The sequence below is a fragment of the Falco rusticolus genome, chromosome 6, assembly GCF_015220075.1.
Source record: "Falco rusticolus isolate bFalRus1 chromosome 6, bFalRus1.pri, whole genome shotgun sequence".
In the NCBI taxonomy this organism is placed as follows: Eukaryota; Metazoa; Chordata; class Aves; order Falconiformes; family Falconidae; genus Falco; species Falco rusticolus.
The window spans coordinates 69,936,194-69,961,522 of record NC_051192.1 but is presented as its reverse complement, the minus strand read 5'-3'; the positions used below and the strand labels follow the sequence as shown (position 1 = coordinate 69,961,522).

The window sequence follows — 25,329 nt, the reverse complement described above, 5'->3', positions numbered from 1 at the left end:
ACAAATGACTACAACTGGGACATAACAAACCATGTAATTCATTGTTTTACATGTACATCAGGCATATATAGTTCTACTCCTTTTCTATGAGACAGTTTCTATAGAAAGAGCATGTTCTATAAACGAAACCAAGAGAAAGAGATAGTTCATATAAGATTAAGTCATGAAAAATATCCTAGATTCATGAGCTCTTATCACAAGCCTGATCTGATTCTGGTGTAGCTAAAGCATTTTGTGGAATTTTGCCGCTCTGGTAACTTCACAAACTTTTGAAGTATAAATGTATATTGGATTATGTAGGGAAATGAATGATCAACTGAATAAATTAACTCCCTATTGTTTATTCGGATATTGAATTAAATAATTTGAAGTTACACCTCAAAATTTAAATATTAAAATATGTTGTGAGTTAACTTTAGTAGGCAGCTCAGCCCCACTCAGCTGTTTGCTCACTCCCACACAGTGGGATGGGGTAGAGAATCATAAGGTTAAAAGTGAGACAACTCATGGATTGAGATATAATAGGTAAAGCGAAAGCTTGACATGCAAGCAAAGCAAACCAAAGAATTTATTCACTGCTTCCCATCAACAGGCAGGTGTTCAGCCACATCCAGGACAGCAGGGCTTATGCATAATGGTTGCTTGGGAATAGGAATGCTATAACTGCCAGTATAGGATGCCCTTCCTCTTTTGTCCCACAGTTTTTATTGCTGAGTATGATATCATATGGTATGGGATATCCCTTGAGTCAGTTGTGATCTGCTGTCCCAGCTGTGTCGCCTCCCAACTTCTCATGCACGCCCAGCCTACTCACTGGTGGGACAGTGTGACAAACGGTGGTCTTGATGCTTGCTGTGCAAGCACTGCTCAGCAATAAGGAAAACATCCCTGTATTATCAACACTAGTTTGGTCACGAATCCAAAGCACAGCACCATGCTAATTACTATGAAGAAATTTAACTCTATTTCAGCCAGACCCAGAGCAAAAGGCTGTAACATTTTATATTAAATGCTAGTAACTATGCGGTATATTAAATTGGCAATGGAGAAGAATGAAATTATAGAACTTAATCAGCTTTAGCAGGTGAAATATTAGGCAAATAGATTGGACCCATTGGATAAAGAACTGATAAAATGATCCATTTAACAATATTCCATTTAACAATACTCAAGATTCAAAACACTTTCTTATTCTATACTGAAAGTGTGTCGTTTTGCTTTAGCTTAAAAGCCTTCCTAATTTCCATGGAAACTGGAAAAGGCAGGGGTTTTGTATTATAATTATTTCATTGGGGATAGAGTAGTACAGCTTTATAGTGGGTTTATGTCTTCTGTATAATGAATGTCAGATTTAAAGTGAATAATTGTTTTGTGTTTGGGAAAGATCTAATGAAGAATATGTAAACATAACATGAAATCTGCTGTTCTCAGTATTGAACCAGTAATGTGACATTGAAACTGAATTCCAGGCATAATTTCATAGGTGGTAAAATTCAGAAGGTATCATTTCTCTCTTGCTAAATCTTGTACAATAACATTGTCTTCTGATTCACTCTATGAATTCATTTATCTTCTAAACATGCATTCAAGATATACAATTACTAAGAAGTTACTAAACTGTGCTTCTAAAATATGGAGTTGATTTGGAAAACTTAATTCACTGGAGTCTTGTTTCTTAAGGAAGACTTAACAAAGCTAGGCAACTATGCCATTTCCTTGTGTCAGGGCACAGTGGGGGCCAGCAGCTCCCTGAAATTGGGTTGCCAGGAGACATAAGGATGCTCTGGGGTGGCAGGGCAGGCCCTGGCAGCCAGGGCCCATCCCCCCACCCCAGCCAGAGGCAGGGCATCTGGGGGACACCAGGTCAGCCCCAGTCCCAGGCATGGGGCATCTCTCTGGGGACTGGAACAGGCTGAGGCCGGGCTGGGATATAGTTCTAGCTTGATGGGCCCAGCTTGATGGACCCCATGGCTGGGCTGGGCAGGGCAGGGCGGTGGGGAGCTGGAGACTAGCCCTGCTGTGGCATTACTGGGGGAGGGACTGGCATGGGGTCCTGGGCCATGGGCACAGTGGGGACAGGCAAGCCCCAGGGGGCTGGGCAGGGCCAGTAAGGGCTGTCTACTAGAGCAATCTGAGCCCTTATATATTTTCTTGTCCTTTTTGGATTAATCCTGGTGTCATCTTTCATTAGTGAATGGCAAAAATGTTAGGGCATTTCTCTTCTTTTTATGCTATGGTAATGTTTATGATGTGAGGATGCTATTTTAAGGGAAAGTGATAGAGGCTTCAAAAACAAAGTCGTTACAAAAATCCTGATACCATGTGTTAACAGATACAAAGATACCTTGTGCTTCTGTCTTGGTGGCAGAATCTTTTTTGTACAGGATTTTTGTACAGCCACCCTAGACAGAAGCTGCTGTGGCTGGGACTGGTGTGTTAAATGCCAAGAGGCATTATCTCCAAGCATACTTTTGTCGCATGCAATGGAATAGTGAGCCAGGTAGTTTCCTGTGCCTAATAGTGACAGGTGATGCCTTTTTGTCAGCAAACTGCTTCTTTTTAAGGCCAAGTTTCCTAGCTGACTCTAGACAGTGTTGAGAGACATTCAGAGTAAACGGAAAACTATAAAATTATTTTTGCTTTCAATAGTACAGGTTCATCAAAGTAGTGCTGATGGCTCATGAGCTGCTGTAGCATTTACAGAATACATACAAGTGTAGCAGGTTTTTGATTAACGAATGAAGCTTATTTGCCTCACCAAATGTTTGAATGAAACAGGATCATTTATGAGAGAGAGAATTAATTCTTTTCATATTATTACTAATAAATTTTACAATGAGTAAACATGTTTCCAAGTTTACATAATAAAGTTATACCTGGAATATTTTAATAAAATTAAGGGACTGGGTGAACAGATCAACTCTTAATTCTCTCAATTGGGAAAGTCACAGTTTTTACAAACAGAATAGAATTTTACTTCCTATATTCAGAAGAAAAAAAATGAAAAAAAAAAAAAAAGAAAAGCCATAACTGGAATTGATTTTTCTCCTGTGGAGGTAATATACTTCATTGTTCATTTGGAAAAGTGATTTAAGTTCCCTGTTTTTCAAAACCCATTTTGATTTCCAAAAGCAGGTGAATTTATTTAAAAATATGTTAAAGAAAAAAGAAGTTTCATTAAATGTTAATCAGCTTATGTGCATGTGAAGTTTATCAAGTGTTTGATCTTCTGTGCTTGTCCTTAACAGCCATGGTCTCGTATTTTCCACTTCCTCAATCTAAAATGGGTATATTCCTTCCAATAATATTTTTCTCTTCTAAAGCCTGCATTCATTATAAGGCTATGAAATTGTCAACTGAATTTAGAGATATTTTGTCCTTATAGCTAAGCAATGGAAGTACCTACATAAAGCCTGTCCCTTAAGCCAATAAGTCAAAACTTGTAAAACTTGAATAAATGTCAGGCACCCCATGAGTATTTTTAAATATGCTGTGCTGCCAATTGTGTCACAGAATGGAATTATGAGAGAGTGGAAATTCCTGGGATGAAAGGACAGAAATTCATTAATATGCCAAAGTCTGTCCTGTACTACTTAGTGAAGGTTATAGACACAGCTGAGTGAGAGGATATTCTTGACAAACAAGTCACTTTTTCCTGAAAGTATTAAACCTAAACTTAAGTGAGAGATCATTTTACTTAAGACACAGAAATGAGCAAAAAAGTGGAACAAGCCAGAAAAGCAGCAGTATTTTAGCATATCTAGCTTGGGACCGGTGCTTCACTGGACTATGGTATATTCAAGCTAAAAAAAAAAGAAGAGAGAGAAAGACTAAAAAGCTACAGCTCCATCTAAAATTGTAAATGCAGGTAACATCTGACATTACGTATGTATATGTACTTAAATATGCGTATATACATGTATAGGCATATGCAGAGAAAGCATACAAATACAGCAGTCACTGAGGCTGACATCTGAACAATCTACTTTTATGATGGTAGTATAATTTAGAAATAAATAAGGTAAGAATGTGATCCCTGATCTATGTTTGTGCTAATCCAAGAAATGTGGAAAATTACCATTAATCTCCATTCTTTGTGATAAATTTCTTGGATACCTAGACAGCCTTTCCCATTTGCAATGTAATGTTCATGTCTGGAATGAGATACATTGCTCCTAGTTGTCATTGCTATTGAAAAGGATAGAGTACATAAATTTCTAAAATAAAATCATAATTAAACTTAAAGTAAAAAAAAATTGTCCTCATTCCCTTGTAAGCCTTTAGGGAGGCAAACATGCACTTACTGCCTCCTAAGAGTGTTCCTTGTTTTGCAGATTACAGCTTCTCAATCAAGAGGTTAAGTTGTCAATCAGACTCCAGTATCCTAACGTGGTATCCATCTATATGAGTGTTAGGTGTCTACCATGGAGGTATCTGCACCTAAGCTGCTATTCATGAAATCTGTTCCTGCCTTTTAATTATTGTTTCTTTCTATTGACGATAAAGGAAGTCCAAAACATCTAGGACACTGTGGACACATCTGGTCACCACACTAAAATGTATCTTCCATGCTTCATATACCCAATCCAAGAAGAAGCAGATGTTGGCAAGTGGTCAGTAAAATTTCAGTTAGATCATAGAATCACTGAATAGCCCAGGTTGGAAGGGACCTCAAAAGATCATCTGATTCCATCTCTTTGTGGAAAAGGGAGTCTGGGTGAGATTATTTAGCATCTTCTCCAATCGCATCTTAAAAACCTCCAGTGATGAGGACTCTACCGTGTCCCTGAGGAGATTGTTCCAGTAACTGATAACTCTCACTGTAAAAAAAATAATCTTTCTTATATTTAAAGTGACTTGTAGTCATTACACTTATCTTCTTCATGTGGCTGCCTGTGAAAGAAGAGCCTCCATCCTCTCTGTAGCTGTCCTTTAAGTACTGAAACACAGTGATGAGGTCCTCCTTTGAGCCTTCTCTTCTTCAGGGAGAAGAGACATAACTCCTTCAGCCTTTCCAAATAGGGCAGGTTCTCCAGCCCTTTCATCATCTTCATGGCTCTCCTTTGGGACCCTCTTCCAGTCTGTCTGTGTCTTTCTTGAATTGTGGGGACCTGAACCGGACATAATACTCCAGGTGCAGCTTGATGAGTGCTGAGTAAAGTGGGATAATCACACCTCTATCTCTCCTAGTAATGCCCCTCTGGATGCAGCCTGGGAACCTATTTGCCTTTGCTGCTGCATCAGTGCACTGCTGGCTCATGTTCAGTTTGTTGTCCATTAGGATCCCCAGGTCCTTTTCAGCAAGGCTACTCCACACCCACCACAGATCCTAGCCTGTACTGGTCATTTTGGCTATTCCAACCCAGGTGCAGGACTTCACACTTGTTGTTGTTAAACTTCATACTGTTCTTGCTAGTCCACTCTTTCATCCAGTCCAGGTGTCTCTGTAAAATGGCTGACACGTCAAGCTCACTGCTCAGCTTAGTGCTATCAGTAAACTTGGTGAGGGTGCTTTCAATCCCATAATCCAGATTACTTATGAAGATGTCAAAACAGTGTGGGGACCCATATCAGTCCCTGGGGGACCCCACTTGTGACAGGCTGCCAGCCTGAACTATGTACGCCATTGAATGTGGCAATTATGAGAATTAAAATCTCTAGCTTCATTTATTTCTCACAATACAATAGGATATAATTTCTCATCTTACTGAGTATCACCCTCTAAGGAATTAAAAAACTGGTGTTAAATATTAGCAGATCCTACGAAGGAACAGAACTGCCAGAAGAACACTTTAGTTCCATGAAGAGTATAATCATTCTGAGTCAACATCCTCATCCTTACAGAACAGACACCTTAAACATCCTTAAATAAATTTCAAATTCCATATGGATACTGTGAAAAGTCTTTCCTCCAGGAAGATGTTTCACTATTTTCTGTATTCCATGGTAAGTATTGTGTGATGTGAATGCTGTGTACTGTTTGTGAATTTCCATACTTGAAGCTTCCATGTCAGACCTTCCTTAAAGGGCAACCTCTCATCTTTTAGCTCCTCACCATTTATCTCAAGATTTTGCTTAATACAGTTTTAGGTTTAAAAGTATTTACCATTTCCTAGTTTAGACTGTAGACTTATGAAGGTAATTCTTTCCAGGGTTTCTTTTTAAGCCCGAGTTTCAAGGTCATAACTAGTCTGCTCACAGCTACTACAGAAACAGCAAATGCCCCATAGGAAATGAAAATATTTCTTATGCAACCACCGTTGAAGTTCATTACCTACTTGATACTGTCTTTGAGGGCAATCATAGAAAATCATGTAATTTTTAGCCTCAGTAGGTGTTCCAGCTTTAGACAGTAGAATATGAGTTACGTAGTATTCATGTGGTAACAAAGAAACATGTGTTGGACTTCTCAATGCTAGTGGCAAAGAACATGTCCCGGGTGAGTGAGAAGCTTGTTGTGTAGCACACACTGGAGTCCATGGCACACAGTTTTATAATAGCTATTTCAATTAGATAAAGCTAGCATGTGGTGGGGGGTTTTGGTTGTGTGTTTTGGTTTTGGGTTTTGGGGTTTTTTTAATGTGTTGCACCTGCTTCTTCATTTCCTGTCATACCCTCAGAATTAGGACAAGCGGTTGAAATATTATTGTGGGAAGATGTGGAGTGGACACAAAAAATCTGGATGGCTCTTTTCTGTACTGTAGTTTTTTTATATGTGGAAAAAAGTCAAATGGCAGTTAAGCTTGTTCTCATAATCAAATCCTTTCCTTACATGATTTTTTTTTCTAGTTATGCCTCTTTTTTCTGTCCAAGTCAATAAAGTTTCATCTGAACATGATGGGATCTTGTTTTATTGTATGCACATAGCCTTTTAGTATCATGACTTGTGATCATAATTTTCTTGTCGGCTGAGGAGAAAACAAGGCATAACATAGCAGTAAGTTTGAGATTTCCATGCCTATAATGAGAAATAAATGAACCCGTCTGATTCAATCCTGGTGATGTCTTTTCAGTATAAAACTGATATATCAGCATGCTACAGTTTATTCCATAACTTATTTTTCTAGGTACAACTGTGCCAGCATTGTTGAATAGCACCTCCAATCAACTTTATCTGCATTTTCATTCTGACATTAGTGTGGCAGCAGCTGGTTTTCACCTGGAATACAAAAGTAAGGCTACTTGTTTTTTTTACGTTTGCTCAGGAAAGATGCATGTGAAAAGGGAAAGATAGAATTTATATTCTTTTGGGTTTTTTTTTTTTTTTTGTGGTTTCTTTTTCTTCCCTGACTACAGAAGTCTACTCAGTGTGAATTGATATAAGTGATATCTATTAAACTGAAATTTTAAATTAAGTGCCATTTCAACTTGCTGTAAACCAGCTTTCAAAAATTAGCTACATATAACAAATTAACCTGCCAATTCAGAAAAAAACATTTTAAAGATGTTTAATTATGGTGTGGTATTTTTTTTTAAACTTATTTCAGCTTAGTTCTGAAACTTGGGTAACAAAAAAAAGTAAGAGTTAGTTTCACTTTTTGTAAATAGATGAAACCAGAACAGATAACACGTTTTTTCCTATTCATACATGTATATGTTTGTTTCTTGGTGTTTTTCCTTTGCTTCAAATTCTTTTCCCTCAACAAATTTCTGTAATTAAAAAAAATAATAAAAAACTTGTAATTCCACAGCTACAAGAAAACACTACAGTTATCTTGGTAAATTGTTGGCAGTATGAACGAAATAACTGAAGAAGCTTAATGGCAAATTCTGCTATATATCAACTTTATGAATGTTTTGTGAGCAGCTTGGCTCTAGAATACAAAGGTCTGCTGTTATCAGCATCAATGGATGACCTCACATAATCATATTTAACTCAAGCATGCATGCTTGTATTATTACCTCTCTCAAAAACTTCAAGTACTATAGAATATACACATGTGCTTGCATTGTTTTGCTTTTAACTGGAAATAAGTATTGCAAAGAATATTCTAGTCTTCTAAAAATCAATGTGTTGATGATTTAAATCTGATGAATGCTTTGATGGAGGTCACAAAGTACATCCTCTTTAATTTTTGAAAATGAACATGCTCTATTTTCTTAAAAATGGCATTCAAGATTTTTTTGTGAAAATGGAGTTCATTTTTTTATTACATGCATTCCAATATTAATGTCTAAAACTGTTCATGTTGTTATTCGTCTTTTTAAGAAGTACATATAAGTAAATACATGGATGATTTTTAGTAAGCTCTATTTAGGATTGAGATTAAAAATTGTAAATAAAATATGAATATGTACAGAATTTTTAAAGGCTAGATTTTCAGCTCACAACAAAGATTTTAATCTAAACATAATCCACAAAATAGTTTTATGTTTTCATTTGGTTTCCTGTTTATTTCAAGCATTCATGTGCAAGCATGTTGTAGGGTTTTTTGAATAAAAACATTCTAATGGTGATGTAGCATAAAAATATGATTATTACTACTGCAGGTATTTTTTTAGAACTTACTGTTTTGACAAGGTTATGATTTTCTTTTTCTGGGGAGCCCTCCTCCCGAGTTGGTCAGTCTTTTTTCCTCCTCAAGCCTTTCACCTTAACCTGCAGTGAAAGTATAACTCCATAGGAAATATAAAGAAGCACAAATTTATTCTAGGAGGTTGCTGCACAATGAACATTTTGAAGCTCATTTTTTTGTATTTTACTGTATCGGTTTTATTATCTCTGTGACTCCTGGTAAAAATGTGTTCTGTTAAGAAGTAAAAAAGTGTTTGGGAGCATGCAAGGTCACTTAGATTTATGCTTTTGTTTGTCTCCTAATTGCCAGTTCCACAACTGTGCTCTGTTTAAGTGTCTATTGACTTCAGTGGTGCCAATATTTCAAGGCCAGGTTTTTTTAGAAGTGCAACTCAGTACAGGTCAAGGTAGTAACATTCAGCATTCAAAGCTTAGTTAACTTCTCTCTTGATAGGCTGGCAGGAAAGAATTATTTCCTTTCTTAGGTGGCTATACAGTCTCTGCAGGGCTAGCAGGAGTGCCTCTGTGTGTGTCTCTGAATACAGAAACTGAGCAAATCCCCACAGCAAGAATTTGCTGTTTTATATTGAGCAGTCACCTTTTTAGATCAAGAAAGAAACAGAGAAGGAAGTACTCTTCTGTGTAACAAGATGCAGATATTGCTAGTGTTTGATTATGAATTCTAAAGCCTGTGATCATTCAGTCACCTAGCATTTGAGGCAGCATTGGAAAAATAAATACCTTTGGTTCAGAAGTCAATGTAAAAATTGGCATAAAAATGTCCTTTTCTTGAGGGGTTCTCTTACTAAAACAAACACAAAAATATGAAATGGTATGTTAAACATCAGATCAGATACTTGTGATAAAAGCAAAGAAAAAGGAGGGCTAGATTCATAGTCTATAAATAAAATACTTTGCAGCTGAAGCATTCATCTGTAGTGTAAGAGGCCTCAGCTCGGTTCTTTCATCATCTTAGAGAAATTTGAATGTCTTAGTCATAGCAGGGGTCCTCAATATCTACTTTTAAGGATGTTCTACTTAATAAGACAAACTAAGCAGCTGTAGAAGGATTTGTATCAGCATTCTAATTACCAGGAAGAACGGTCATTTTTTCAGGTTTAGCTTAATATTTAAACATTTTGTAAAAAGTGGCAGAGCACTAAAAACAGACCAGTGTTGTGAGGACAGAGGCGTCTGTTTAATGTATATATTTAGAGGAGAGCTTGACTTGAATGGATGTAGGATGTAGGCAACTGGTCGCAATACTTAAGCGGATACATGGTTTTCAGCTCTTGTTCAAGTACATGTGTTAAAAGTTTATAGAATGTAATTACAGAAGAGAACTTAAGAGTTTGTAGCCTTTGCTGAAATTCTCTGTATACCTCTGTGATAAGGGTATTCTTATGAGTAGCAGCAATGTGGATTCAAATCATTGCAGGTAATTAAGGCCTTCTCTCTTACTTTTTTGAAGTTGTCAGTAGCCTGCTTTGCAGGAATCCGCTCTGTTGTCATCTTTCAGTTTGTCTTCACTGAGGACAGAGGAAAAGCAATGGATTCTGGACCCTGCACTAAAGAAAAGGCTTCTTCCCCCTTCATCAGTTCTACTGTTTATTGTAGCACTTCTCTCTTATTTTATGTAGTCACAACAAAAGAAAATGTAGTCATGTAGAAAAAATAATATTTAAAAGGTGAATAAAAAATTTCCACAAAGATTTATGTAACACCTCTTTCATTTCCTGTACAAAAAGCAAGCTGAGGGGACAGAGTAGGTTAGAGAGAGGAAGACAGAGCAAAAAATTGCTGGGAAATATTGTCAATAAGTAAGAGCTAGTATCAGCATAGAGTCATTTAAAAAATGCAACATAATTATGACAGTTTATATGAACTGAAAAACTGACCCTTAGTTTTGTAAAAAAAAAAGAGAGAGAGAAAGAAATAATAAAAAATGACAACAACATAATCATGCAAGCAAACCAGAATTAATATGTATTTCTATACTTTAAAAGTCTCCAGCATAGCACTTCAGGAACGTAAATGCAGAGATTTAGGTATTTAATGTTGTTTTACCGATCAATATACAAGGACTTAATAGAGAAGAAAGACTCCAAAAGGTAAATTTTAACTAGTTCTCAGAGCAGTAAAATTGGTGGGCATACTTTTTGTTTCATTTTCAACTATGTCATGTTATTGTTCTTTAAAGTATTTTGCAATAGCAATTTGGTAGGTCTTCTGTGACCCTGATTAAAATTTAGTGATGATTTCATTTGAAGTATTCAGTTTATACTATGCTTTTTTTCTTATTTGGTAATGCCTTTATGAATACAAATGTACTTCTATATAGTTCCTGCTCTTTTGTGGAAAGGGGATAGCTTTGTTTATGAAGTTGTTTTCTTGAGTATTCAGTTCCTGTCAGTCAAAACAAACAATAAAAATTCCCAGTTGTTCTGGTTTTTCATCAGATTTCAGGGAAGTCCACAGAGATTGTGGCTTAATTTTAGATTCCAGAACAACAAACCAAAATACTAAACTTCGTGGCTACGTACATTCCTCATGGAATACAGCCTTAGAGCTCTTCTACAGCTATATGTATATATTTCCCAGTTAACATTAATGGAAATTGTATGCATGCATCAGAGGACACTGGATCCTTTAATACGTTATCAGTTTAAAGGTTTTTTGAAAGACAAAAAGCTATCTGTCTTTGAAATTGTGAAAGCTGTAATACTTTTTATAAGGCAAAAATTTTGCAAATCCTCATTTCACATTGCATATTTTATTTTATTTTATTTTGGGAACCAGTGTTTAGTCCTAAAACATTCCTTTTAGCGATGTCTCTTTTTCTTGGCCTCTCAATTTGCAGGTTTTTTCTATGTATGTCTTTATTTTCATGGGAAGGATCTGGGCATTCTGCTCCTACAAACCTAAGTTCGTATATAATCTAAGCAGTGCATATGTTCCCTTTATAGCCTTCAAAAAAACCCAAGTCTTCCAGTGAATAGTATAATGTTATTTACTTTAAGATGTTTTTGTGTTAGGCATCAAGAATGTAGGTATGAGTTGGTTGTCCAAGTTGAGTGGTCATACTCAATTATGTTTGATCATGTCAATGATGACTTAGATGTTTTTGTATGTCCTTTGTTTCTTTGGGGAGAGGGGTGCTATTTGTTTTCAAAGTCAGATACACACATCCCCTCAAAAGAAATTATTGCTCAGTGTCTTAGAAAAATTTCATTTGGGTCATATAATTGTAAGTACTGTTAAAAACCACTGAATGGCATTCTTTCTTGTTTTCAGAAAGGCTGTAGGTTTTAAACTGGTTGCAGTAACCTATGATGAGAAAGCAGTAAAATTTGCAACAGATAATGGTAGAAAAGACAGAAATTAGTCATTTGACTAATCCTTCATATGCATTATTTTTCCTCCAAAACTGTGGTAGAATAAGTAACATAATTATTTTCAAAACCACCAGCAAGTCCAGTGAAAATGTGCTTTGTTGCATTTCTAATATATACAACAGTAGGAAGAATAAATATTCCTGATATTTGATTGTACTCATTTTAATCTTAATGAAGAAAGGAAGCAACTATCCGAATGGTATGGTTTAGAAATGTACCTGTTCTAATTCAATTGCATTTGTGGGCACTCATGATTCAAGCTTGGTCTTAAAATCTCATTTATTAATTCAGTAGTAGTTTCAATATTTTCTTTAATATGCAAACAGACAAAAAAAACCCTCTGGAAACAATGAGTATTCGCTCATATAGCATGCTGCTTGAACTTCTCATTTGAAGTCAGGTTTGTTTTAGCAAGAACTGAATATGTGATGAATATAGACACGTAGGTTTAGGCCACTAATGCCTGTAAGTATATGTGTGAATATATCCAAATGTAATGATTAGAATTAAAATATTTCAGTAAAAATCCTGATGTATGCAATCAGTATTTTAATAGTGTCATCTAGCTTTATTGCCCTGAACTAGGATAGATGGCACAATTCAGCATCATTCTTTTTGTAAGCTTTTGTTTTACTGCTATACAAATCTGATGTAATATGTGTGAAAACATAAGCTTAATTTTAATTACTGTCTCCTTTTTTGAAGCTTTTCTATTGCATGTTTTAAAGTACTAAAGTTTCTCAGGAGCTGAAATAAAGGACTGGTAAGGGGACTAGAGAACAATGACTATCTTTTGCAGTACCTCTCTATGATAAAGATCTCTAATAAATTCAAAGACAAAACCAGACTAGCAGAGAAGATGTATTCTTCTAAGTAGCATATTGATTTTTGTAGGTCCAGATTAAGGTCCTTCATGCAATTCAATCTTTAATGAGGCTCTTCAGTGCAGCAATCTTTTCTTTTTCCCTGTGTTAAAGCAGGTGTGAATCATAAAAATGCCATTTTTAATTTAGCAGGTCCTGATCCTATCAGTATATCTATACAACTTACTATCTGTTGACATGAATCTGATCCCTCTTGCAGTAATTCATTTAAATAAGTGCATTTTTTAGGCTACTGTCTGAAGCATGCAGTTTTGGAAGGGACAGCTTGGGTTTTCATATATACCATCATCAAAATGTAAAGAACAACTCACTCCAGCTTGATGTTTGTAATATAATAAAGAACAGGATGTTTCAGTTAGCCACATAGGAGTGGGAGGGAGGAATGCAAAAAAGCAAGCCGGATGACTTCTGGTAAACCTGTCAAGAAATTCTTGTGTTGTTCAGTTTGCAACTCTCTGAAATAGACACTAATGGGCATTCACATTGTCAGATATGCCAGCAAAGATTTTCTTTCAGCAGCAATGGCAGTGATGCTTGGACAGAATTTGAGGTAATTGTAAGCATGTATATAATTATGTAAGGGAGGCCTATTTAGCTTAAGGCACAGTGGAGACAGGAAAGTATTTAGGAGGCAGTAAGTGGGAGAAGGTCAGGAAGAGGGTTGTAATTCTTGACATTGATGTGCTCTCCTGTACTCCACAGCAGAAGCTGAGCTCTGAAGAGCATGCGCCAAGCAATCCTTGTTCTTGTTTGATTGCTTGGACTTGACATTTAACATGTTTTCCCTTTATTACTGACTGGTCACATCCAATCTAGTTTAATGTGTTTCAGAGTCTTGAATATTTAAGTTCTCTAGTATGTCCCCGGATACCAGAATTTGTTTGCTTTCTCTCGTGTTCTTTAGATTTTTGGACTGGTTCTTACCAACTAGTTATCTAACTAAACTAGGCTAGTATTATGTAATCACAGAATCATAGCATCACAGAATGGTCTGTAAGGGACCTCTGGAGATCATTTAGTTCAACCCCCTGCTAAAGCACGTTCACCTAGAGCAGGTTGCACAGTCAGGTCCAGTTCTCAGTCCACCTCACTGTCCACTTATCTCACCCACATGTCCTGAGCTTGCCTATGAGGGTGTTATGGAAGACAGTGTCAAAAGCCTTGCTGAAGTAAAGGTAGACAACATTCACTGCTCTCCCCTTGTCTACCCAGCCAGTCTTTCCATCATAGAGGGCTATTAGATTGGTCAGGCATGATTTCCCCTTGGTGAACCCATGTTGACTGCTCCCAGTAACCTTTTCCTCCAGATGTTCAGAGATGACCTCCAGGATGAGCTGTTCCACCACCTTTCCAGGAATGGAGGTGAGGCTGACCAGCCTCTAGTTCCCTGGGTCCTCCTTTTTGCCCTTTTCAAAGACTGGGGTGACACTGGCTTTCCTCCAGTCCTCAGGCACCTCTCCTGTTCTCCATGACCTTTCAAAGGTGATGGAGAGTGGCTTAGCAGTAACATCTATCAGCACTTGGGCGTGCATCCTATCCGTGCCAATGGATTTGTGGGTGTCAGTTTTGCTTAAATGATTTCTAACCTGATCCTCCTCAACCAGGGGAAAGTCTTCCTTTCTCCCCACTTCCTCTCTTGCCTCCAGGCTCTAGGATACATGAGGGCCAGCCTTGGCAGTGAAGGCTGAAGCAAAGAAGGCATTCAGTAACTCTGCCTTTTCTGTTTCCTTCATTACCAGGGCACTCATCATTCAGGAGCAGCCCACATTTTCCCTAGTCACCCTTTTCCTACTGATCTACTTGAAGAAACCCTTCTTGTTGTCCTTGACCTTCCTCACCAGATTTGATTCCAAATGGATCTTAGCCTTCTCATTGCCTCCGTGCATGTTCTGACAGTGTTCCTATATTCCTTTCAAGTGGCCCATCCCTTTTTCCACATCCCATAAAATTCCTTCTTCTGTTTGAGTTTTTCGAGAAGCTCCTTGCTCACCCATGCAGACCTCCTGCCCCCTTTGCTTGATTTCATACTTACAGGGATGCACCTATCTTGAGCTTGGAGAAAGTGATTCTTGAATATCAGCCAGCTCTCTTGGACCTCCTACCTTCTAGAGCCATAACCCATGGGATTCCTCCAAGCAGGTCCTTGAAGAGGCCAAAGTCAGCTATCCTGAAATCCAGGGCTGCAAACCTACTTACTGCCATGCTTCCTCCATATAGGATCCTGAACTCCATCATCTCATGGTTGCTGCAACCAAGGCTGCCCCCAACCTTCACATCCCCAACCAGTTCTTTATTTGTGAGTACAGGGTCCAGAAGCACACTTTCCCTTGTTGCCGCCTCCACCATCCATGTAAAAAAGTTATCAGCAATGCTCTGCAGGAACCTCCTGGACTGTGTGTGCCCAGCTGTGTTGTCTTTCCAGCAGATGTCAGAGTGGTTGAAATCTCCCATGAGAACCAGGGCCAGTGGTTGTGAGGCTACCTCCAATTGGCTGTAGAAGGCCTCGACTTCTTGTTCCTGATCAGGTGGCCTGTAGTATACACCCACAACAGCCATGTTGGGCTGCCCTTTAATCTTTACCCATAAGCTTTTGACTCATTCTGCATCCACCCCTAGGGAGAGCTCGACAAATTCCAGTTGCTCCCTCCCTTAATGTTTAAAATTATGGAAGATGAGGATTCAGAATAGTATTTGCTTCTGTTTCCAACTTTCTCTTTGTTTGGGGGAAAGTAATATTGCTTCCTAATGTCAGGTATATCAAATAAATTAAATTATGAGTGGGTTTTGCATACTATTTGGTGATATTCTTATATAATATTCTATATTATAAGTTTCGTCATCAGACCAAAGAAGTAGTATGTACAAAGTATAAGCAGCTAGCAGAGAGACGTTTTTACTGAATTATTAAAATCTGTTAAAGGTAAAATACATAGTGTAATACCATATATAACAGTTGCAGAGAAAATAACTTTGAAGATTTTCTTTTGATCTTACTCTGTTATGTATGCTATTTAACTAATGATAGAAAGCCCTATATTACAAACACATTATTAGTATCGCTATGCAGTTACTGTTATAAAACTGTTTATGTGACTCAGAAAAATCTTCAAAAGAAACTTTATTCATACACATCTAGAGTCTGCAGGCCTGTAACTGTCAACACACAGGAGTGCTGAGTTCAACCAAAACACAACTTTATTGGTGACAGAAAGTGAACCTCAAATTTATAGTCACAGAATTCAGCAAGTACATTGCTACCTATAAGCAATTTTGTCACAATGTCTTTTTTTGGTGCTATTTAATAATGGTGAGTTTGGTGCACACCTATTTAAATTTTAACTTCTATTCAAGAGTGAGAACATTAAAGCAAAGCAGACATAAAGCTTGATTCATTTATGTTGTCTCTGAACACTGGGTTCTCAAAGTGGTAAACAACAGCCTATATACTGTAGTTTGAATTATTGAGATAAGATGTTACCCTTCACTTAATGCTGGAGCAAAATGTTTGTGCAGATGCAGATCACAGGTATTGTGTACCTATACTCAAATAAATTTTCCAGACATGGATACATTTATGGTATTGTGGAATTCAGAGTGGTTGACCCAAAGAACGGTAATAGGAGACTGCAACAAATCCAAACCCACTGCAGTTAATTTTTATATCCTTATGCTTATTTGGAATAATACACTTCCATATAATGACTACAGATGGAGTCCTTAGTGGCCCCATGAAATCACCATAGCATAATTTGAAAGTTCATTATATTGGTAGAACACCAAAATCTGTAAATTCTGTGGCAGAAATTTCTGAAAATCTTTAAAGTATGTTTAGACTTAGTCGAGGGCGTAGGACATAGAAAGCACGTACAGGATTATGGAGCGTGTTTCCAGGAAAGGAAAAAAATGTCTTGGCAATACCAATTCCAGGTGAAAGTATAAAAGCTGTTTCAAAATTCAGTGTGCTTCATCAGTAAAAATATATTCACTTCAGCTAAAACCTGAGCTGCAAAAAACTGACTGGAGGTGGGTGAAGTGGGAAACACGAAATTCTTATGTGTGTATTTAAGATTTGTAAGGCATTTATATTTGAGTGATGATAAGTAGATACATAAAGGCTTAGGGCATGAAGTTAAAACCTTGTCTGTATCAAAATGTGTAAGCAGCATTATCGGAAAGGAAATTGTGTTTCTATAGAAAGACTAGGGCCTCAATGAGTAATATCAGATATAATTTCAAGATGAACCATTTGCAACAACAAGACTCCAAAATGTCAGGTATCAGAGTAAAGCCAAATATGTAATTTCTGTACTAAACACTCTGTCAAGTTGCACTTACTGTCACTAAAGGGGTTAGATTTCACAAGAAGATAGTGAGAGTTGTTGCATTCATTTAGTTATTTTTTCTTACAAGTGAACTGAAGGACACTATTACATTCAGGAAAGTATTTTTTTAATCTGATTTTTACAGAATTTTGTGGTAATAAATTCTGTTTGCACACACTGTGATAGTGATTTCCCTTCTGTTCTGCTGTTACAAATCATACTTTAAGAAAATACAGCAGTTACGTATTTATGTTTCAGTAGTAACATTATCTACTTAATAAAGAACTTCACAATTAAAAATATACATTTTATATTGTTTCAAAGAGAGTTTTTAATGTTATAAGGGGAAGAAGATTCTGTCATCAGACCAACCAATTCTGCTGGTCCTTCTGATTGCAAAGCACATCTTAAAAGCACAGAATTGTTGAATCTGATCAGCAGTTTCTCAACTCTTGTTCATTTGGAGCATTTTAGCTTAGATAGCAGAGATGACATTTCATTTTCTGTTGTACTGACTAACAAACTCCTTAGATAAGCACCCAAGGGGGGAAAAAAAAAAAAAGTCATATGCACTTGACAAAAAGAAGCTAGTACTTCATGTTGCCAAATTTAGGTGAACACATTTGAGAAATTACTAATCATCATGAGTCTGTAAAACTAATCTGTTTGCTAACACCTGGCTTAAAAATAGTGAAGAGCAGACTGTCCTGTTACACCTACGCAAAGATTTAGTTTTGGGTTAAGAGTACTAAATTTCAGGTGCCTAAACTTCTTTATAGTCAATGGAGTTGTCTAAACTAGAGAAACACCCTTGGCCTTTAGTTGCCGCTCCAAAAGGCTCTACCATCTAACCTCAGTAATTCTGCTCATCTATTGCTGAAAAGAGAGAATATGCATAAAGTATATTCCCTCTTTCTCTCTCCATTCCCCTCACAAGGATAAGGGGGAAAAAAGGGAAGAAAAGGAAAAAAAAAAAAGGCTCTTTTAATATTAATATACTAGAAATATTGTACTGGTTGAAGTCAATAAAATGTCATAGTATGTGACCGCAACATGACATAGCAAGTGGTACAAGTCACAGTATGTAATCTTTGTGCTTCAGTCATACGTTTGTATTCTGTAGGGCAGTTCTTAAAACTTCTGTGTTTTAAACAGTTTAATGTTGAAATTAATTTTTAATTATTATTCTCTCAGAAAACCCAATGCCATGGAAAGAATTCATTAGAGCAGAGAATATCAATGAAGAGCTGTTGTCCACTTATCTATGTTTTTACAATGTTTGTGTTTACTTTCCTCAGCTGTAGGCCTTGCTGCCTGTCCAGAACCAGTAATTCCTAGCAATGGGATCAAATCAGGAGATAGATATATGGTGAATGATGTTTTGTCATTTCAGTGTGAGCCAGGATATACATTACAGGTATTTCTTTCTTCCTTTTTCTTTGAATTGTACACTGTTGAATAATTGCAACCGTATGTTAATAGACCCACCCAAAACTTACTTTAATGAAGAGTCTGTAGAGTGTCCATAGAAGTGATTCAAGTAGAGCCTGTGTGAGTCACTCCCACATTTTACAGCTATGAATATGTAGCAAGTCTGACCCTCAGTAAATCTGGTATGGTAAATCTTATCTTAGATTAACATACCATTAAGCAGTAAAAGACATCAAAATGGACAAGAAATAATATAGTTAAAATGTTTTCTCTAGAAAATTATTTCACTACTATGCTTATTGAAACTGTACTGTGTTTTTCAGTCTCTGGAAGTGGTTCGTCTAGGTGAAATTTTAACCACAGTGATAGAAATACATCATAGGATTTCATATTCTGCTCAGAAATTTTAGAATTCAGTTGCTAAAGTAAATTTTATTCATTTTAAATCTACTTTTAAAAATCTTTCAGGGAAAGAAGTACTACAAATTAGTTCACAGTTTGGGGATGTTCACTGTTCACACACTGGTTCAGTTTCCCATGGTAGACACGTAATTGAGCCGCTGTTTGTAAATGTCACAGTACTACATAAATCTAAGACTGAAAGCTTTTTTCTTCCCTCATTAGTTCCTTTAATTCACTTACATATATTCCACCACTGGTGTGATACATTGAAAACATGTAAGTTCAGAAGCTTTTGGGTGGTACTAGCTCCTACTCAAGACAACGTAAAAGCATACCACTGTATCAGAGAAAGCAAAGTGTCACTATTTCAGCTCCAGAGAATGTTAAAGTCATGGTTCCCTATTTGATGTTTGCCAAATCAGTGCTCCCTCCGCATATATAGGCTTATTCTTTGGTCCCAGCATTCCTTCCCATTCTCCTAAAATTCAGATAGGATTCAGACTGAACATCTTGGCTCTATGCTGGCTGTGGGAACACCTGTACTTGAAAAGTCTCTCTAGGTAATCATCAGTATGCTTACCTTTTCAGTCATGTATTACAAATTGAGGATCAAGTCTTTAATCTAATCCGTGCTTTTTACGTTTATAGCATGACTTGAAACGGCTTGCATCAGAAGCATCCCATATCCATTGCAAAAAAGATTCTGTCATACAGGTATCCTACTAATTAGAAAACGCTCAAGACCTGTGCACAGTAAAGCCTGCTCTACCCATACTGAGCACTTGCTGCTCATTTACTGGTTTGAGGATTGCTTACAAGCCAGCTGATCATTTATATATAAACAAGTTTAAGTTTCCCTTTCCAGCAAAGAAAAAATTAATATTATTTCAAAAATACTGTAAAAATCTTTAACCTTTGGACTTTATTAACTTTATTTTCCCTATTTGTTTCTCTTATATCCTTTGTAAGTAGCAGTAATATCAGTAAGAAAATGAGATATTTGATACCATATCTTTTATTATTTGGGCCCTTAAAAAAAACTGTAATTTAAATAAATAAATAAATAAAATGGACTCCTAAATAGATTCTGACATATTTAAAGACTGCTAATGAATGATTAATGTTTTTCTTCTTCAAACTAACGTTAAACTGAGTATATGATGAAATGCTGTATTCTGCATATGTCTATGTTGCTATAGCCAAGGCAAAGGTATAGGAACTGAAAACTGATTTTCAGAACTATTGATTTGTTAGAATGGGGTGCTGATATGCTTTTGGCCTAGGTGAAGTATCACAGTTCAGTAATTATCACAGGCTAGACTATTCCTGATAGACAATTTGCATTGTGACACTGTTCTGGAAGAGAATTCAGAAGAAAAATTTTAAGAAGGTAGGTATACAACAGAATATGCATTTGGCCTCAAGGCTAGAAAACAAGCCCAAGCACTCCCGCTAGTACAGATGTAGCTTATATGTTCTTACAGTTCTTTTTTGTATGCATTGAGATAAATTTATTGTTATCCCTGGACTCAGGACAGTTTATTTCAATGCGGAATCTGTCTGGAAGTCAGCCTATAAACCTGGTTACATGACAATAAATATAATCGTATTTCCAGAGTTGTTAGATTAAATCAAAACTAATGTCTTTTTTGCTTCTTTGAGAAAGATTCCTATTTTGAATATTTGTGGAAAAGTTGTGTGGAATTCTTTCTGTATTTTTATTCAGTTCTACCTTACGGCAAAAGGATCAGGATCTAATGGTGATGCTGGAGGACTGTCATATAATTGCAGTTCATATAGTTGCTAATAGGTGCTTAGTACCTCATTGCTGCAATCCAGGCCACAGTTTCTGAGCCATTAAGACTGGAGTATATATAGGCCAACACGTGATTGTTGGGTAAACTTGTAGCAGCTATCTGACTGAAAAAAAGTTAAAAACTTACCCTAATGGTGCTAATGGTTTCCTCTGGAGATGGAATAGCATCTAATCCAATCTAATCCATCCAAAAGCCAGCTGTCTAATCTGAATCAGCTGTTTAGGCTTTCATTGTGACACTAAACAGCCACACAACTCCAAGGGATGATTCATACTAAGATTTTGTGTTAGGACAGGTGCCTTTGAAAGAATCTTTCCTCATTGATTAGAATATCGAAAGGTTAACATGGGTATCTAAATTGTTGAGGTTTGCTAGGGTGACTTCTACCTGTATTCCCCATCATATTGCACACTCTTCCTACTTTTTCAGCTATGAAACGTCTGAATTTTGCATATGAAAACAGGGGATGATTCCATTTTTATGACATGGATTAGAAGTAGATAAACCCTCAATATACAGCATCATTGAATTTTATGTCCATGCTTAAAAGAGCACTGCTGAAATACTGAGGTGGTATGATAACAGTAGACTATGAATACTTCAGAAGTAGTTGCAACGAGTACAGGAAACCTTTTAAAGATACGCATTGTTAGCCCTGACTTGATGTTTTAGATCCAGTTTTATTAGAAAAAAATCAGAAATGTGAGTGCATAAATTCAGTATTAGTATAAAACAATCATGCCTTCCGGAGGAAGAGATTGGCACATAAGAAACTGATCCGTGTTAATGCTAAACTTTAACACACTGTGTATATCACTGTCATAAAACCACACGTTTTGTCTGTATGCAGGTCTTTTCTGTAACCCTTGAATATGACTAACTGCATTTTTTTTATATATAGGAATTACATAGTTAAATACTTTCTTAAAATTTCATAGCATATTGTTCTTCAACAGTACCTTATACCTCTATTTCCATACATATACAAGCTTAGTCCTATCTGTGGAATTTGAATTATGTAGAAACTAGTTTCATGATCTTGTCTAAAGTGTAAAACAAAAGACCTTCAATATCCAAATTCAATAGAAAAGAGTTTGAACCTTTCAAAATATTTATGAGGATTTTTATGATGTATGGACTCTACTGTAAGAAAGTGCATACACATGTATGTATAGCATGTTGCTCAGAGAGCACAAATAAAAATGGCTCCAAATTAAAAAGAAATAATAATGAAAATAAGGTTCTATGAGGCATGGCATGCTTTCTGTTCAACAAGTATAGATCAGCATAACTTTGCAGATCCTTTTTTTTTTTTTTTTTTTTTTACTCTAACTGTGAAAGTACCCTCAGTCTTTAGAGAACATATTCACAGCTAGCAATAACAATCAGGTGTGGATTAGTTTATAATTGAGACTTACCAGAAAAGTCATAGAGCTCAAACCACTACCTGGAGATGCATAAGAAAGGTAATTGCTAGCTGTAGGATTAAGTGTCTCCCCCCAGGAGGGGACTTTAAAAGACTGAAATCAGAGTGTGCTCTTGTTGGGAAGAGGCTTGAAGCCAGAGGAATAATTTCATTTTATTTTTCAAAAGATCTTTTATAGGCTATTTTACTTTTTTTCCTGACTGTGGTATTAAATTATGGCTTCCCCCTGACTCACATCAGAGATATGCAATCATAGACTAAGAAGAAAGAATAAAGTAGGGAATATTGCGTTAAGTAAATTATTCAAAACTTCATCCATTTTGCAAGTAACTAAGATGACACAATAAGTGCGTGCAGGTTTGTCTTAAAAATTAAAAGGTTGCTATAAAAAAGTATCTTATTGAATTATTATCTATTTGTGGTATTTTTAGAAGAACAATAGTTTTTCATAATGTTAATAAAAAGTGATGTGTTGGGTTTTTTTTCCTTTCAAGACATGTTTTGGAAATGCTTCAGTTTGTCTTTAAGAAGCTGATTGTCTAAATAGACTTAACTGATAATTAAAGTAGTTTTATTCCATACAATTCTATAAGAACTTTATTCAAAGTAGTGTGTGTAGTTTCTTTTTTGTAAACTTACCAAATGATACGGAATTAATTTCATCAGATGAATTTTCCTTTACTGTAGTTTACTAATTTTTCTTATTATTTTATGCAAATTTGATAGCTATAGACTAATAACATTTAAATAAGTCTTCATATTATATTGATAAAATGTGCTACCTTAGTAGATATTACTTTAAAACACTTGATAAAAATAAAGAAGAGATGTTAAGTGACTTGCCCAACTTTGTATATCCAAATGATTAAAACAGAAATGAAACCTTGCTCTTAGTCCTGTGTCTCAGTCTTTGTATCAGACTCTTTCACTCCTGCCAGATTATTCAGCTTTCATGTTCCAACAGTCGAATGCATAACCTGAGTTCCTCAGGTGACAGAACTGACCAGAAAAGACTTTTGCTTTCGCTACTGCCAAGTTTTCAACCTGAACTGTTACCAGTTCAAGCAAAGCTTTGAGCATTTTGCACTTGCTCCTGGGCAGCCACCCTGAAGTATGTGGGAACAGGCTTTGCAGGTTATAGCCATGACATTTTTCACTTCCAGGTACCACATGATTTTGCTTGGTTCTTGTGATGTTTCTTAAAAATGGGAAGAGTAAATTAAACATGACAGTTAAATAAAGAGGCATTTGTACTTCTATAGCTGTCTGCCAAGATATTGCATGTATGCAGTGTGTCATGTTGTGAGGCCATGTGAGAGCTCAAGGCCTGCTGAAATTGTGGATGACTATCTCGGCATGGTCCACATCTATACCATCTGTAGCAAGCAGATGTGGAACAAATGCCTCTCTGTGTCTGTACTGCTCACTCAGAGTTGATGGAGTTGATTCACTCCAGGTTGCAGCCTGAAAATGAACTAGTACGCTTATACTGTGGATGAGTACCCTGGAATTGAAATAGGGAGTGAACAGATTTGATCATATGAATGCATGTAGTCAGCTGCTTCTGTCTTGTAACCAGCCTTATATTTAGTCAAAAATGTGAAAAGGTTTTCAATTTGTCAAAGGAAGAGTGTTCTAGAACATTTATCCAGTAGAAAAATAAGAATATAAACCCTGAAGTATTAGAACATAGCGTTTAACAAATTCAAAAAAGTAATTATAATGTAGTTGGTTGATATAAGAAAAGACACAGATAAGATGATCCAGGAAGTCCTCTGCAGCTCTGCCTTCATGGCAAGTCCCATAATGAGTATCTGTAATCTAATATTTTACCCTTTCCAAACAGGGCCGTTCTCATATTTCTTGTATGCCAGGAACAGTTCGACGCTGGAACTATCCATCTCCTCTCTGCATTGGTATGGATACTTATTTGTTTTCAGTGTGTTCTGAACATCAGTCAGAAGAAACTCCTGGCTTTGTCATGCAGAACTTGTTCCTTCACATAATTCTGTCTTACTCAAAATCTGTTTGACTTTCCATTTCTATCTATGAAATACGGAAAAATTACAATAAAAAAATTATATATAGTGTATATGCTATTTAAAAAAATATTGTGAGAGTGGACGAGGGAGGAAACCCAGATGTTTACCATTGTTTAGCTTGTCCTGAATACTCTGCTTTGAATCAGGCTGAATCTTCTTCAGAAGGGAGAGGAAGTTAACATGTTCCTTTTGCAGCATGCTTAGCTTGGAGAACCTTTTCAAGAACAAGGCAGGTCATGCAGGGAGCCTATGAGACTTCTCAGAGAAGCAGACGGTCTGTCTGCAATGGAAAGCAGCTCTGAAGCCAAGCCTTCAGGGGTGTTGGAATGAAAAAGAATTTTAGGGATCCAGAAAAGGCTGGCTGTTTTCCTCTGAGAAAGCCATTAAACCATGCTGAGTTAAAAAGCAAAGCTAAAACGAATTTGCCTTTCGAGCACACTAAGACCTTACCCAACAGACCTGAGTTTCCTCTGTGTAGATAATAATCTTGTTCTGCTGTATTTTCTTGATTAAACAAAGTTTAAGGGAGTTAAGATTCTGTTGTCTTTTGGCATGCTTATTTCAAGAAAAAGCAGGAATAAAGGGGGCAGAAGCACACCTCCATCGTAATGTTTTGTCACTTCAGCTTTGAAATACATTCTTCAGTAAATGCTTTTAACTTTAATATTCAGTCAGCAAAAACTGTTCCTTTTACTTCATATATAAGAGGAATTTAAAAGATTGGGATGATATTGAGCGTATAAATGTTGAATGGTTTTAAAGATTGCTTGTCAAGTTGAGCTTATGTATTATTTTGTATTGTCAACTTCTACAGAGGCAGTCACTTATGATTAATATGAAAGCAGTACAGTTTCTTCAATTCAATTTTAGAAATGGAAAATTTATTCAGGAATGTGTATTTTGGAGTTTTGGTGGTATGTGGTTGTTTTGGTTTTTTTTTTCTGCTAATCTTATGTTTCACCTTCTATATTAGAGCCCCTATTTGACAACAGTGTGCTCATTGATTTTTTTTATTTTTATTTTTTCCCTTTAGTTCGTTAAGTTTTGCTGTACTGGAAGCTAAAATACTTCTAAAAAAACAAACAGACCCTTAAA

At 36.4% G+C, this 25,329-nt stretch overlaps 1 protein-coding gene across 1 annotated transcript in view; it reads left to right on the top strand.

Annotated features, from left to right (window-relative positions):
• Window positions 1-25,329, top strand: part of CSMD1 (CUB and Sushi multiple domains 1) — a 1,210,601-nt gene that overhangs the window by 1,028,637 nt on the left and 156,635 nt on the right. Inside the window, exons 37-39 of the mRNA XM_037392820.1 lie at window positions 7,068-7,172; window positions 18,415-18,533; window positions 24,039-24,108. Coding sequence (XP_037248717.1) covers window positions 7,068-7,172; window positions 18,415-18,533; window positions 24,039-24,108 — 294 coding nt within the window. The remainder of the gene's footprint in view (window positions 1-7,067; window positions 7,173-18,414; window positions 18,534-24,038; window positions 24,109-25,329) is intronic.